The 16,846-nt window shown below is 41.2% G+C and overlaps 1 protein-coding gene across 1 annotated transcript; it reads left to right on the top strand.

The window, feature by feature from the left end:
* The first annotated feature begins 9,098 nt into the window (after positions 1-9,098).
* On the top strand, positions 9,099-16,189 carry LOC148363687 (snaclec alboaggregin-A subunit beta'-like). The gene is made up of 6 exons (XM_088337325.1): positions 9,099-9,140; positions 9,252-9,285; positions 15,473-15,558; positions 15,635-15,769; positions 15,849-15,945; positions 16,035-16,189. Exons 3-6 carry the CDS (start codon positions 15,529-15,531, stop codon positions 16,187-16,189), a joined length of 417 nt encoding a protein of 138 aa, XP_088193451.1. The 5' UTR covers positions 9,099-9,140; positions 9,252-9,285; positions 15,473-15,528.
* Positions 16,190-16,846: the final 657 nt, after the last annotated feature.

The following is a 16,846-nucleotide window of genomic DNA, read 5'->3' as shown; positions in this document are numbered from 1 at the left end:
CGGACGTGGAACAGAAGAAAATGCCCTTTGCAGAATTTGCTAAGTCCAGAGGAAACACAAGTAATTTGCACCAGCACCTTCACTAAGGAAACAAGGGAGTGCCAGCCTGCAAAAGTTGGGGAATCAATCCTGGACCATATATGTAATTTGTAAAGACTCAGGAGGAGAAGGAAAGGAGATGTATCAGTCGAATTTGACACCACTGCTCCGGGTAAAAGTCATTAAAAGCATTTGTATTTGTCGGGTGGGCTCGGGCTTAAGACCTTATTTTATCTTTTTATTCTAGTGCCAAAATAAGCTTTCAAGGAGTTACAGTGTAAGTCAATTTGAGCTTTGTTGGTTTTTGTCTTCCTGACACATTTGTAATCACTTAAGATTTTCTACTTAAAAAAGACGTTGCCAGATCTCAAACGGTAATGTTGCTGGCAAATGTTACAGGAGGCTTTCTTGCTTGCACTTCCTGATTACACATGTCATAGGACCAACCTAAACCAATAAACTATCAGGAACTGAAAATGTCAAAATCCAGCGAGAAACCAAACACGTCTTCTAAATAATATTAGTGACCTGTGACACATATGTTTACACAATTTTGCTCCATCATAGTCAGCAACCCAACAAAATATAGTTCAAAACACACTCAAGAACAGAAGTGGGAAACTTCGGCCCAAAGGCTACATGCGCCCCCCAGGCTTTTCACCCAACCTGCCAAACAAAAATCGTCAAATTATAATGGCAATATATATAATAGTAAAAAAAGTACTACTAAGAATACCGTAAATGTTTTTGGGTGCCGACTTTGTCCTCATTGTCCCTTTGTATAACTAAAAAAAATATTTATTAAATAATAAAAAACTAAATTTGAAAAATGTAGTTTCTTAAAAACAAGGACCTAATATGTTATTTTGGTTTTGTTCTGAAAAGAAAAAACATAATTATTACGGTACTACTACTACTACCTTAGTAATACTGGAACACAAAAATACAACTACAGAAATACTATTACAGAAATAATGCAAAACATACCTCTTCTGAAGGTCCTCCTCGAAGCCCTTTCTTTTTTTTGATTTAAACATCCTAGGTAAAAAAAAACTGATTAGAGGCTTATCTAGGAACTGTCACAGATCAGACTGACGAGGACCACAATTGTGTCACGTTAAGAAAGTTTATTTTAGGGATGGGGAAAACGGGAGATGATGTCCGTGTCTGTGTGTGCGTGTGTTTTCCCCAGTGGCTGAGTGGCGTTGGGGGTAATAGGAGGAGATGGGTCCAGACTCACTCACCATGGGTCTTACCGGGGAGGAAGAAAAGGCAGAAGGGTCAAAGTGGTCCAGGTGCAGAATCAGAAGCAGACAAACAGGTTCCAGGTGTAGGCTTTGCAGACGATCTGACAAATGCAGGCTGTAAGATTGATTGATTGATTATTGCTCCAGCGAAAGTCGGGGGGTCCCGTCCCTGTGCGTTGAGCCGACCAGATGAACCAGGTTTTTCCAATGCTGGCGGTCTTGTGCCAGCTGATCTGCGTCCTCTACAGCAACTCCGTGTTGTTGGAGGTCGCCCGCAACGACGTCGAGCCATCGAGTGCGGGGTTTCCCTCGTGGTCGTCTCCAGCCTGCGGCCTTTGGGTCAAACTGGAGAATGGCTCGTGTCGGATTGTCTGGTGGTAGACGAAGGACATGGCCAAACCAGTGCGGCGTTGTGCGACTAAGGAAGATGCTCGGGGCTGGCACGTGCGGGCTCTGAGCTCTTTATTGGAGACTCGCTGGGGCCACCTGATGTTCTCGATGGTTCTGAGAGCCCTGCTATCAAAACCGTCAATTCTTGTGGCCAGGATGTCGTTCAGGGGCCATGTTTCTGAGCCATAAAGCAGGATAAAGAGTACGGCGAGGTTGTTAATGCAGAGCTTCCTCTTGCGTGCGATGGTCTGGTACCGCCAGAGTGGTTTCCAGAGAGACTGCAGAGCAGATGCTGCCAGGGCTCTTCTGCGGAGAATCTCTGGTTTTAGGTCCCCATTGTCTGTCACCATGGACCCCAGATACACAAAGCTCTTGACAGGCTCTACGATGTTGCTACCAATTTGGATGGGAGGTGGATCTGGTCCATCACCGACATACATGAACTTGGTTTTCGTCCAACTCACTTGGAGGCCAAGCCGCGCTGCCTCTTCGCTGTAAATGCCCAGAGCGTCTCTCAGCTGGCTGTAGGAAGTGCTGAGCATGATGGTGTCGTCAGCATACTCCAGGTCAGTCAGGTGGTAGTTGCCGAAAGACACTCCGGGGATGCGCTCACTAACACTGAACATCAGATGGTCGATGATGCAATTAAAAAGGTCGGGAGCAGCCACGCAGCCTTGACAAACGCCGCTGGAGATAGTAAACAAGTCCGAGTCAATGCCGTTGATACAGACACAGCTCTCTGCGTTGCTGTAGAGCAGCTTGAACAGGGCTATGATCTTGGGTGGTGCTCCGAGAGCTTGGAGGATGTTCCACAGTGAAGCGTGGCAGACGGTGTCAAAGGCGGCCTTCAGATCAATGAATCCGATATACAGAAGGCGATCTTTACGGAATTCACGGGTCTTCTCTATCAGCAAACGGACGGCAGAGATGTGGTCCGTTGTGGAGCGGTTGGGCATAAAGCCAGCCTGCTGGGGACGGCGGCAGCTTCTGATTGCTGGAACGGCACGGCTGAGCAAGATCCTGGTAAAGACCTTGATGGAGAGTAAGGTTATACCTCTGTGGTTTCCACAGACAAGCCTGTCACCCTTGCATTTCCAGAAGGGCATGATGACTCCTCTGGTCCAGTCGGTGGGCAGCCGCTCCGATTCCCACACCTGGTTGAATAGGCAGGTTAGCCACTCCACCATGCCATCACCGCAGGCCTTGAGCATCTCACCGGTAATGGCACAGATGCCGGGGGCTTTCTTGGTGTTCAGCTTCTTCAGAGCAGCTCTCACTTCCTCAGGTGTTACAGGGTCTGTGCAGCAGGCGTCGCTATGAGGTGCCGTGTTTGCAGCCACTAGGAGGGTGGGATCAGCCGGGATGGTTCTGTTCTGCAAGTGGAGGCTAAAGTGCTCCTTCCAGCGTGCGAGGCAGTCGGCTTCTGTCATGATGAGGTTGCCGTCTTTTACCAGGGCTGTCTTCATGTGTGGGCCGCTACGGGCTTGGCATAGTAGACTGAATACGCGGCTCATGTTGTTGTTGTTGGCCGCGGACTCAAGCTGTTGGGCTTCTGCCTGCCAAAACCTCTCCCTATCTTCAGCGATGGCCACATTGCGCAGGCGATTCAGTATCCGATACTCCGTGAGGTCGCCTCAGAGCCGGGCCTCACGCCGCTGGTCTATGATGTTGAGTGTCCTCTCTGATATCCAGGGCTTTCTTGGGGAGGATCGCGGGCGTCCGAGGACATTGTGAGCAGACTGGAGGACACTTTCCTTGAAGGCCGCCCAGTCTGTCAGCTTGTCAGGAGCCAGGCCATCGAGAGTGCGGCGGATGGAGCAACTGAAGTCTCTGGCGATGTTGGGGTCGCTGAGTCGGGAGGAGTCGGGGCGAGGCAGAGTCTTCTGCTGGTTGGCTCGGAGCTTTAGCTTGAGCTGGGCCACCAGCAGACGATGGTCCGTGTTGCCAAGCTGTGCTCCTCTCAACACCCGGCAGTTGGTTACAAACGACTTCCAGCGTCGTGATATCAGGATGTGGTCCAATGCCTTCCTGGTTCTACCATCTGGGCTGTGCCACGTCCAGTGATGGATGCGTTTCCGGGGAAACCTGGTGTCAGCAACACAGAGGTTGTTTTGGTGGCAGAGGAGGAGGAGGCGGTTGCCATTGTCGTTTGTTGTGCTGTCAACGAAGGTGGTGCCGACAGGTGAGCCGGGGGACCGATCATTGCTGGATAGAGTGGCGTTGGCATCAGTGAGGATGATGGTGACGTCGTGTGGTGGGGCTTGGTCGACAGCCTGGTGGAGTTGGTCAAAGAACACGTCCTTCGCATCCTCATCAGCGACATCGGTGGGGGCGTAGGCGACGATCACTGTCATCTTGCCGTGATGGTGGAGGAAGCGAGCAGACAGTAGTCTGTCGCTTATGGGTGTCCAGCTGATGAGCCACACCGTAAAGGCCGGTCCGACTCTCGGGGCCACTCCAAATGTAGCAATGGTTGCCAGCTGTTGTTTCACCATTGCCTTGCCATCGTACTTCACAGAGCCCTGCCAGGGTGATGTTATAGCGACAGAGCTCTCGGGACAGCAGGGTGGCAGCTCCGGGGCGAAGGAGTGTCTGGACATTCCAGGTGGCGACACGGGTCTTACGACGAAGGTCGATCCGTACTCGTTGGTCGGGGGCAGGCTGGGGTCCGTTACCGTGTTGGTCAGTCCGGCTTCTTTCTCTGATCAGTTTCATAACAAAGGGGGTTTCTCCTGGGTGAGTTGTTAGCCCTCCGCAGGATAGTCGGTTGGTGGGGCTGCCACCTCACAGCGTACCGACACGCTGGGGTCTTTGTTTGTCTGGAACCTACCCCGGAGACCGTCCCGCCATGGGTGACCCTACCAGGAGCAAGCTCCCGACGGTATCGCTTTCCAGGGTCACTGGAACACGCAAGCCCCCTCGCCGCATCAAGGCCAGACCCATCCGAGGGGGAGGCTGTAAGGCAGGTCTTTATATACAGAGCTTCATGGGCAGGGAATTCAAAACCGCTGGTGGTAAACAAGAGCAGGCAGGTGGAACAGATCAGGGTGCAGTGACAGAGCAGGGAGAAAATTAGTGCTAGTTACCGGTAGAGAGAGAGCTCATGAAAGGAACAACAAACCAACCGAAAATCAAGGGGCCAAGTAAGCATAGTACACTAATCGCATGCTGAAATTTAGTCTTTTTATTAGTAAAATTGTATTTGCAATACACCTTGCAAAGAAAACGTCTCGGCCATTACCCAGAACTAAATGAGGAGATCTTTGAGTGGCTGGACGCCCAGATACAAAATGAATATAGAGTGACTCAGCTAAGTGTTTGTTTTGTATTTTTCTGGCCTCATGGAAACCTTTTCCACTATCCAGCTGTTAAACACCTCCACACAAAAGTCACAAACGCCTGGTTTTGACCCGTTTTTATATGGCTGGTGTGAAACTGTAAAGATTAAAAAAACACATTTCAGGCTAAACATGCCTTGATTATGATGATAGCATGTCGTGTCAGCGCAACAGAAATTCACGTGACTAAAACAGGGATCTTTTGGAAACTATGCTTTCACATAAACGTCATATTTTTACTTTCATACTGACAGGGAATGCTCTTTCAGGATCTTACACACAGTTATAAAGACGTCTGGCCGTCTCCTGCGGCTTAATGGTTCCTCGCACTGCGCTCTCCAACTTCCAATCGCTCTTTTTTTAAAGGGCCAGTGCACCTATTTAAACTAATGGCAAAGCCATAACCAGACATGGGACCAAGTCACACATGTGCAAGTCTCAAGTAAGTCTCAAGTCTTCACCTTCAAGTCCCAAGTAAGTCCCAAGTATTTTTTTCTTGGGCAAGTCAAGTCACAAGTCAAGTCCCGAGTCTTAGATTGCCAAGTCCAAGTCAAGTCACAAGTCATAAAAACAGCGACTCGAGTCGACTCGAGTCCAAGTCACTAAGTCTCAAGTCCCCATGTCTGGCCATAACACAATTGAACATACATTTAAGCAGACTCTAACTTTAAATAAAGTTTTTGTACATATGTTGTTGCACTTAATTTAAAACAAGATATATTATTTTAGCTTGTTTCATGTACCACTGAGTATTTATATATTTAAGTGTTTGAGTTTAGATTCAGGTTTTTGTACTTTTGTTGTTGCAGTTAATTTTAAAAACTAACAATAAAATAGATTGTGTTTGCATTAAATAATTGGTTTATTTGTTACTTTTAGATGACTTTCAGTATTCCTCTTTGTACTTTATCACCAGTGTCTGAAATAATGTCTGCCTTTTACGTTGGGCATACTACTTACAAAACGTCTCCGCCCGAATATTTCAGGGGTCTTTTTCAATCAAATAAAAAGTTTGCTTTATTCCGGTTTCAAAATCTTCGTTTGGTTTGGAAATTTCGGACTTTCGTATCGTTTTGCAATTTGCATACTCGGCAGCAAATCAGAAGCCTGCATCGAATAACTTCGTGCTTCCAGACTTTCTCGAACGTTATAAGGTCGTGCATTTGCATATCATTTTCCAAAGTAGGCGCACAGAGAACACAAGAAAAACTGATAAGTGGTTAGGAGTCAAGCCAAAACCTCAGCCCCAGAAGAAAGGTTCGAAAGAAGCTAACAGAATTTATGACGCTACAAAACGTAAACGTACATTAAAAGCATCGTGGAAAGAGGAGTTCAAGTGGCTTGCAGTAGACGACGCAACGCAAACACTGCATGAATGAAGATGAGTAAATACAGGTACATACTGATGGCAGATGGAAAACAGCGATGTCATATAAATGCAATCAATGTTATAAGAAGATTTATAATAAACCTAATTTTAAAGAGTATAGATATTATGATTATCAATCCTTACTTTGCAACAACGTGTTTTATTTATGATTAGTCGTCTTATTGTGTTTCAAGTTGTGAAAAATGGGGCAGGCAACTTTATGGCTGGGCAGGCAACTTTTCAGAGTTGTCTGCCCTGGTGTTCGGCAACTTTTTGTCATGAGTTTCAGACACTGATATCACTTTGAATATTTAGTGTAAACCCCCGGCTGCTCTTGGAGTTGAACTCGGTACCATTTTAGATCATAAATCATAGGTAAAACATGCTTGGCTACCCTTTGAGATTCTAGGTATTGATTCCTGTGTGGTCATTAGGGGTCAGATGCTCACTTGGCCAAATGTTAATTTGAAAGATTTTTTTCTGAAAACTTGTCTTTTTCCTTTGCCTGATTCATTGTGGTTAACAGGGTGACTACAACGGAAACATCTCATATCTAGTAATTTAATTGTACAGACGCGAGATAGGTTCCGGACGATCGTTCGTAAGGCGAATTTGTTCGTAAGTTGCTTCAGTGCTATATTTTGTATGGAATGTATGTTTAAGGTTTATAGAAGTATGTTTAAGGCTTGTATAAGTAACCTGTATTGTGTTGTACTAAAAAATAAAAATGTCATGAAAAAATTTGCTCTATAAAGATGGGAGATAAGCTTCATGAGGTCCTCCTCTGTGTTAGAGAGAAGCCGAAAAAAGGGGATCCAACCATTTTCTCAACCGCATCCAGTCTTCTTATTCCACTTTTGTTTCAAAAGAAACGACTCGCCTCTTCTTTACACTTTACACCAACCATATTGAATGGATGCACGAGATATTAAACAATAAAAATGTCAAAGTTCTTAGCGCGCTGGAGATGGTATAGACATAGTATAGACAGTATGGAATGATTACACACGAACTAGGAAGAGGAAGCAGATTTTTTTTTCTTCCAGGTGGATGCTGGATGACCTTTCACAGCGCCACACGCCGTTAGCAGCAGAAAGAAGCACTAAAGTAATGTCCTGTACTGGGAAAAAGGTGCACACAATCCAAAGTCAAAATTTAAAGCAATGTTCGGATGTTTTTCGACATCCTGAAAAAAATGTTCGTATCTACCGTTTATCGTAAGTTGAATGGTAGTAAGTAGGGGAGCGTCTGTATTCGCAAAGACAGGGTAGAATATGGAATGTGTAATAGTAGGTGTGCAAATGATCAAGTTGTAGGGGGCCCCCAAATCTAATTTTGCTTAGGGCCATATTTAAGCTGATGGCAACAAACCCTGCTTCAGTGTAGTTAGCAGGTTTCCAAACATTATCGTGGAGGTAGTTGATCTAGTTTACAGTTCATCTTTCTTGGGTGTAATTAAAATTAAAACAAATTCCCACCCCACTGCAATCTGGGCAACAAATACACATTCGCAACTCCTATCAGGATGCTAATTGCAGGTTCTTGACGAAATGACGATGCAGCCAACTGAATACCCTTTGCTGTGAGAGGAAAAATACACAAATGACAGAGAAGTGGCACTAATGCATAAATGCCTGATGAATCATTCAGGGTGTCTTATAATATCTTACCCCAGGACCACAATCAAACGTCTCTATGTGGTAGTAGTCTGGCCACTTGGGGTACTGATGGGAGATACTGGTAATTTTAGAATTGATATGATCCAAGTAAATACATGGTATTATTGATCAATACAGATCCGACACCGATACTTTTTGCTCTCTGTGGGGTACACTTTTTGTCGGTTGTTTACGTAAATTTATCACAGTAGCGGACCATTTTACCACATACTGTAAATTAAATCTGGCATTGTCCTTTTCTGATGTTGGAAATGAAAAAACACCGCAATGCACTTCCTGTTTACATCCATCATATTTAGCTTCTGATAAGGGTGCACGCTTAGTTTTGGCCCTCTCTTCTGCCTGGCAGGCAAGATGCTGCAGCAGGCCAGGTATTAAAAAAAGGCTTAAAGTGTGCCTGGGAAGGAGCTGGCTGATAACGAGAAGGACTGCACTATCTACATACAGAAGAGAAGCTTTCAGGAAATTGATTGATCCCAAGACAATAATATTGCTCTGATCCAAGTACTTGCTTATTTTTAATAATATTTACATTTGGATCAAACTGCCCACCCCTGGGTCTTTTTACTCATACCATGACTATACATGCATACTTGATCCGTAACTGAGATTTGTACTTGTATAGCTCTTTTCTACCAATAAAAGCTTCAGTTTCTTGCTCAAGAATATGGGAGTATCAAACCCAGAACGTCCATTGCTTGGGCCATGACCATCATTGAATCGTTACTTGTCAAATAGTAACTTCATGTTATTTAAATTTTGCGAGTTTACTGGCAACACTAATGACTTATTTTTTGTGAAACATAGTGCCCACCTTGCATTTTGTTCACTGTTCTTTCATGGCAGAACTTGTCTGGTGAGTCACCTGACAAACGCTATAAAAAGACAGGAGCTCTCTGTCTTGTCCATTCAGCACTTCAATTGCAAAGGTAGAATATTTTCATTTATTTTTCACAGCAATGATTTGTTATAATTGTGTTTCTTTAATAACCTGACACATTTATGCGTCACTTCACAGATGTCGTTTGCTGTCACCTTGACGTTGGTCATTTGTGGGATCCATTACTTATTCATTGAGGTCCAGAGTCTAATTTTGAATTTATTTATAAATAGTAAATAACAAATTAAATAATATCACCACAATATTGAGGCTTTAGTTTAATTTCTAATGTATTTTTTTCCATGACAGCCTGCTTCTGCTTTGGCTGGATTTCCAAACCAAAGTATGTACCTTTGACCAACTCACATTTTCTTTACCTGTAATTGTTACATCAAGCTCTTTTACAGCAAGTTAAACTTCATCCTTACATTTTTGAGAAGTAAAAATGTGTTTTAATTGATATCGGTTTGTCTGGAACAGGGATTCACAAACGGTGGGGACGCAAAACATCGCAAAGGGGTCAGATTTTAAAATACATTTTTCAAGGAGCAATCATATCAAAAGGATTCGAGATTATATGTAAACGGTCTCATTTTTCCGGACAAACACAAGTACTGTACATAAAATAAATTAATAAAAATTGATATAAGGGCAGATTTATTTTTTATTCACAATTACCTCTGTACTGCATTGCCCTATTTTGGATAGTTTTGCTCATTTTGAGAATTAATATTATCATTTAAATATCTTTCAATGGGACAAATGATTCTTAATATAAACTAAATTATGTGATATGGCTTTGTTTATGATTTTGTTTATTCTAAGTATTATCCATCCATCCATTATCTGTACCGTTTATCCTCAGTAGGGTCGCGGGGGATCTGGAGCCCATCCCCGCTATCCTCAGGCAGTGGGCAGGGGACACCCTGAACTGGTTGCCAGCCAGTCGCAGGGCACACAGAGACAGACAATCCGCTCGCTCATTCACACCTAGGAACAATTTGGAAGGGCCAATTAACCTGAAATGCATGTTTTCGGAATGTGGGAGGAAACCGGAGTGCCCGAAGGAAACCCACGCAAGCACGGGGAGAACATGCAAACTCCACAAGAAGTGGATAGCTTCTTTAAACTTCACTACACCCTACGTTTTGGTGCATCCCAGTTTAGATCATAAACCATAGAAACCTGTGCACAAATAGCGACTGACGGAACGATTCATCAATGTGTCGTAACACTTATTTGCAGGGTTCAAGAACAAAACCGAGAAAAAACTGAAAATTATAGACATTTCTTTCTAAGTCAGTAAGAGTTAGGGGAAAAATGCCAGACATTATCGATCAGCAAACCCAGGACATTCAGTGCCAGCAGGGGAAGCTGCTGTGTTTTGTCCCTGCACTGACTTGTATCACATTTGTTTAGAAATCATGTCAGGACCAGAACAGAGTCAGAACCCACTTGCATTACGTTTCTCACAGTTTTATTGGAAGAAAGGAAAAGGATGCCCCCACAATCCGATGATTGCTGGGCGCGGGAAGCAGGTCGCTCTGAAAGCGGAAGCTGGACTTCCGTGGCGAGCAATGGCGCTGTCGGGTACGGAAAAACGGGTCAGTAGCCGGGACAGGAGAGCAAAAACGTGGTCGGGGGCCGAAGCAAGTCGTAAGCCAGGAAAGGAGAGTAGACGTGGTTGAGGACGAAAAAGGTCAAAACCGGGATGGGAGAGTAGACGTGATCAGGATCAAAAACGGGAGCGAACCCGGGGGACAGACAGGAGCAAAACACAGGTTGGAGTCGGGGTCAAAAAAAAGGCTTGCATAGTGTAAACTGAGGTTCGCAGACAGACTGACAACATGTGACAGATAGAAGTCGGTTTAAATAGGGACAGGGAGCCAATCAGAGTCCAAGGCAGTTGGCGCCAAAGGAGCGGGCACAGGTGGTTCACAGCAATAATCATGACAAATCACACTTAAACAGTATTATTTAGATTTTATATACACTACCTTTTCAAGACATTGCTGTTTTATTTTTGTAAAAGCATGCCACATTTTATTTATGTTTTTTGTCCAGATCAGGGTTGTGTTATGCACCTTCTACCTTGATATAGTTTTTTCCAATCCTCAAAAAAGAAATGACATTGAAAATACAATTTCTTCATTGTATTTCTTTAATTTTTTCAAAGCAATGAAACACACTGTGAATCATCGATATTGTAATGAAGTTAAACATAGCATCTTTCAACTGAGTAGTCACGTGGTGCATTCTTCGGAAAATGCGATTCAGGTAAAATGAACATTTAATAATGACAGTTCCCGATGTATATCATTTTGACAGTAGGATAATATGGCTAATATAGTAACGTAGGCTACAGCATGTGTTGCCGTCATTAGAAGGAATAGTGTATACTGTATAAAGCTTTCAATTTATCTTGCAGCTTATTACACATTATTATTTTTCATTATTTTCTGTCTAATATGGCTCGTTCAACATTTTAGGTTGCCGGCCTCTGTATTAGATAGTCAGGGCAACATGATCACAATCTCAAGTCCTGACTACCCAGCTCTCCAGATCTAACACCATGTGATTTTTTTGCCGGTATTTGTAAAATAATTGGTCTATTCCGAGAGACGTGGAGGAGCTGAAGATATGAATAACAGAAACTGTTGAGACCATTGACATTGCAATGCTGGGACGTGGCATGAATTAGAAGATCGGCTTTATGTGTGTCTTGTGACCAATAGTGCTCTCATTGAACACCTTTCAAAATTGAGATTACAAGATTTCTGAATGAAACACATGTGTTTTTACATCCGTATTAGTTTACAAGATATTTAAAGTCAAATTTTGCCCAAGACTTTTGGAACACCCTATATTTCACATCATGTACATAGTCTAAACTAAGGTAACTTAATAATTTATATTTTAATGTACACAACATTTCAAAGGTTATATGGGTCACCCAGCCTATTGGGTGTTTTCTAAGAAAAGTCATCCTTTTTTTAACATCTAATGAGTTGCAAAACAAATAAGAAAGTAAAGTTGAAACAATGAGAAGGTTTCAAATTAAGATTTTTATTTGAAAAATAGTGTTTCCTGCAAACCAAGGGTCTCAAAGCCAATCACCCTGGGAGCCACCAGAGCTAGGGTCTAGGTCAAATTGGTCCAAAACGGGCTTTCCACAAAAAGTTCAGATAGAAACATTACCCAGTTTTCGAATATATTTTTTTACATTTACATACACAAAAACATCTAAACATAAAACAAATTTAATTCATCTTAAAATCCATCAATCAGTAATAAATCAATTCATAATACACGAGGGCTGCACTTAAAGGGGCTGTGTGTACTATTCAGTGTCTCCGAGGGGTTAAAATGTCACTCATTTAAAAAAATGGAATATTGATTTTAATATCTTGCATCAATAACTGCATTTTTTTTAATCATTTTAAGTTGAGGTATCGGCAATTAGTTTATATAACATGATCCTTATTGAATGAATGAATGAATGAAAAATGTATTTCAAACCTTAAAATAAAAACAGGACTAAAACAATGACTCAATAACAAAATAATGTTAACATAACATGTTCAAAAAGGGGTACTATGAAGCAGACGCTTATTTCCCTTCCCCTTCATCTTCCCTATTAATTACATTCTCTAAATAGCTCTTCTTTTGTGTCTAAATACAACACAATCTCAAGGATACACACATTACATAGGTCAGATATCAATAATTATAAAAATAACAATAGTCACGTATTTTATTGTCGAGTCTATAAAGATACAAACCCATGGCTGACCAAAGAATTCAGGCAGAGGCAAGAATTGAAGTTTAAAACTACTGCGGTCTAGCTTGACCGGATCCCTCTCACCCACTTCCGGTCTCAGCAGTTGCATTTATTGACAAGTCACGCATGCGCAGTACATGCAATGGAGTCACGCATGCGCATTACATCACATACAATGGAAAAAGACTGAAAAACTTGGATCTTTGAATGTGACTATGTGTATGTGTGTGAATGATTATTTGTGTATTAAAAATAGAAAAACAGGTTAAACAAGTTAATTTCATAGCAAGTTAATTTGTAACATAGGGGTCTGAGAAATACACAATAACTAAAAGTAGCTTACTTTACATTTATACACTAATCATCGTAGTAGCCATCCCTCAACGTCATAATGCCACTAGTCACCAAACATCACTGCGACAGCAATGATAATAACAACAATAACAATAATATTAATAATAACAGTTATGATATAATGATAGCAACAATAACAACAAAGTTAACCATAGTTTTAAACGCAGTATTTCCAATCTCCCGTATCACTCATATCCCATTTTCTTCATCTCTGTATTCCGCCAGTAATGTTTTTTGTATTTAAAATTGAACATGTGAATAGATGGACATTGTTTGATCTCCTCTTGTAAAGGTTTGACTCTGCACACAGACACACACATACTTTTCCTGGTAGTTCTCACCTTTGGGATTATGAATTTACTACAGCCCCTTAAGTTATAATTTCCCTCTTTCCGAATGAATTTTTGGATGTTTTCTGGCACCATGTTTTTGTTGAACTTAAATATCAGTTGTGAAGTGAAAAAAAAACACTAAATCATCCGATTTTAATCATTTGGACTGCGGGAATGAAATTTTAGTATGATCCCGATATCCTACCCTGTGTATGGTTCTTATTGCACGTTTTTGGAGGATAAAAAGGGGCTGTAGTGAAATTTTATAATTATTCCTCCAGACTTCTGCACAATAGGTTAAGTATGGTTGAGAGAAGTATTTACTTATTGTAGAACTCGAGAACAATATAATAAATACAATGCATTATAGTTTAAAAGGAATTTGGCTTTATTAATTATTGAAATGCATTTAGATACCTTAATTTGTATGTGTCTGATGGGTGTTTTCCAGCTTAATTTATTTAATTATTTATTAATTATTTATTGTATATTATGACCCCTAAAAACGTAATTTCTGATACAGTGTCTATTGCCGCACCATACATTTTTACTTCTAAATCTTGATTTGTCTTGCGATTACAAAATAATATTACTTTGGTTTTATTTAAATTCAAAGATAATTTATTTATATCTCTCCATACTTTTAGGTTAATTAATTCATGATTAATGCAGGTTACCAAATCAATATAGTTATCATTTGAATAGAAAATGTTAGGGTAGTCTGCAAATATTACTAATTTTAATAGTTTTGAAACATTAAAAATATCATTAATATATAAATTAACTAACTTTGGACCCAGGATAGAACCCTGTGGTACTCCACAACAGATATCCAAGTATTCAGGTGACAACTCTCCCATTTTCACGTACTGCGTCCTCCCCGTCAAATAACTTTAAATCCATTGCAAAGCCACGCCCCTGATGCTATATCTATCCAGTTTTTTTAATAGTATATGGTGATGGTATCAAATGCTTTTTTTAAGTCAATAAATACCCCGACTGCGTCTCTGTTCTTTTCTATACTATGGGTGATTTCTTCTACTGCATCAATAATAGCCATTGTTGCTGATCTGTTTGCTCTAAAACCATATTGACTCTCATTAATCAATTTATGTTTATCTACAAATTGTTCTAGTCTGTTATTGTAAAGTCTCTCTAATATTTTAGAGAACTGAGGAAGCAGAGATACCAGTCTATGGTTTGTAAAAATGTGCTTGTTTCCATTTTTGAATATTGGTATAACTTTTGCTATTTTCATTTGATTTGGAAATTTCCCTGTTAGAAATGGTAGATTACAGATGTAGGTCAATGGTTTCATAATGCTATTTAAAATTTGCTTAACTAGTACCATATCGATGTCAAAACAATCGCTAGACGTTTTGTTTTTGCAGTTGTTAACCACGTCTAAGATCTTTGATTCCGTAACCCCAGATAAAAACATGGTCTTGGAGTTCATTTTTATCAGTGACTCAAATTGCTTACTACTGCACTCAGGGATATTTGCAGCTAGCTCTGGTCTGGTAATTCACCGGGAGTTGACAAAATTGTCCATCATCTTGCTGCTAATGGTGTCCAAAACAACCTTTAACTTTCTTATTAAGGCGAGGGCCTCAAACTATCATCCCGAGTTTGAGACCCTTTCGCCAAGCTTGGCTAGAATGGAAATTTCTAAAAGACCCAAAACATTTGAACGGTAGTCTGGATTTTAGTTATTTTATTTAATTCTTAATTCATCCTCCGAACAAAATATCAGGGGTGACATTAATGGCTGTATTTTAAACTTATCTGTGGCTAAATTTGGAAACTCGAAAGAAGATCTTGATGAACATATGGGACTAATTACAGCAAGTCACGGCACACCTTCATCGGGAATCTTAAAGTATGAGAGGAATCCGTTAATGTCTGTTTCAAAAGGATGACAAGAACATGCTGTCAGGGGGTTATGGTGGCACCTGTCAACATTCTTCAATGACACCAATTTAGGGCTTCAGTGGTTCCTGTAGGTTGAGCAGGAAAGCAACAGTGGGTTGACTGAAAACAACTCATGACTTGTTTGGTTGCAGATGACCGGTGTCCTTTCGGCTGGACTCAGTTAAACAATCGCTGTTTCATCTTCCAAATGCAATTTCTGTCATTTGAACAAGCAGAGGTACGAAAGAATTGCAGAAGCACTCCACACATATTCATGAAAAGCCCTTTACACCGTTTTTGGTCCAATTAATTAGATTTCCTGCAACTCAATTGGGGGCAACCTGGTGTCCATCCAGAGTGATCTGGAACAGGCCGTTGTCTTTGAGCTCTCAACTCTGGCCATCGATGCAACCGCCATTTGGATTGGACTTGAAAAAACAAGTTTGGAGGTGAAACACTGACTTCCAAAATCCAAATTCAAAACTTTACAAATATGTATGATTCCTTTTTGTTAATATTTTTCTTCAGAGTGAATTGATGTGGACTGATGGCGCTGACAACAGCTTTGCCACTTCACAGTTTGCTGAGATAATGAGCGCAGGATGTGGAATAATTCCTTTGGACGGTAAAATTTAATTTAATGTGATCTCCTTATGTTTTTTGCCAACATTTATAGAAAAAGCTAAAGTGAATTGATGATGTGTTTTCTTGCAGATAGTCAATGGAACATCGTCGACTGTGCGTCCACACATCCCTACGTTTGTAGCCGAGACATTTTCCAGTGTGGGTCAATATGCATCGAAGATCCATTCCCAATCCTGGCAACCCTGCCTCCTCCACCTCCTCCATTTAACCCTGATCCACGCTAAAAGCTTGTCTCAGGTCTTACGCCCGCCCCACTTTTACCGTACTTTACAGGTGTCCAACAGTAAAAGCAACCACATTCATCATTGTTAGCAAGCAGGATGAAAATGTCTTCGATAGCAAAAAAATAATTTCCTTCTTCGACTCGATTGTTGTTGTCACTGTTTCCCAGTTTTCCTTTCCCTTAACGCCAATTTTTTGGTACCCATTATGAAATGAACAAAATCACAATAAAATGAGTTGGGTTACCTCTCAAACAAAAATGGGATGGCGCCAATTGACTGAACAGGGCTCAAGCAGGGCACTATTGACCTCTACTGTTTAAGAAAGTAATGAAATTCTGTTTGTTTTTAGTAAATGTCTTCATTATTCCATAATGATTTTAATTGTAAGGCATTTAAACACATGATCCTATGTTTTTGTCTTTTCCTGTATCAATTGAACATTCTATTTCTTTCTTACGTAAGGAGCAGCCCGAACGACTGACTTACAACATCTACTTTGTTTAAACGTTTAATAATCATTGAGTTCAAAATGTGTAGTTTTCCTATTGTTTAGACAGTTCTCTGACAGAGCAATCACAGTATATCAATATAATAGCAAGCTGTTTATTGTATTTTCGTAATTTTTCAAAATTTGCTTGTTAACTTCGACAGCTTAAT

This window comes from Urocampus carinirostris, chromosome 6 (genome assembly GCF_059441175.1).
Source record: "Urocampus carinirostris isolate Australia breed hairy pipefish chromosome 6, RoL_Ucar_1.0, whole genome shotgun sequence".
In the NCBI taxonomy this organism is placed as follows: domain Eukaryota; kingdom Metazoa; phylum Chordata; class Actinopteri; order Syngnathiformes; family Syngnathidae; genus Urocampus; species Urocampus carinirostris.
Note: the sequence above shows the minus strand (reverse complement) of the source record. Positions and strands in the feature narration are given on the sequence as shown.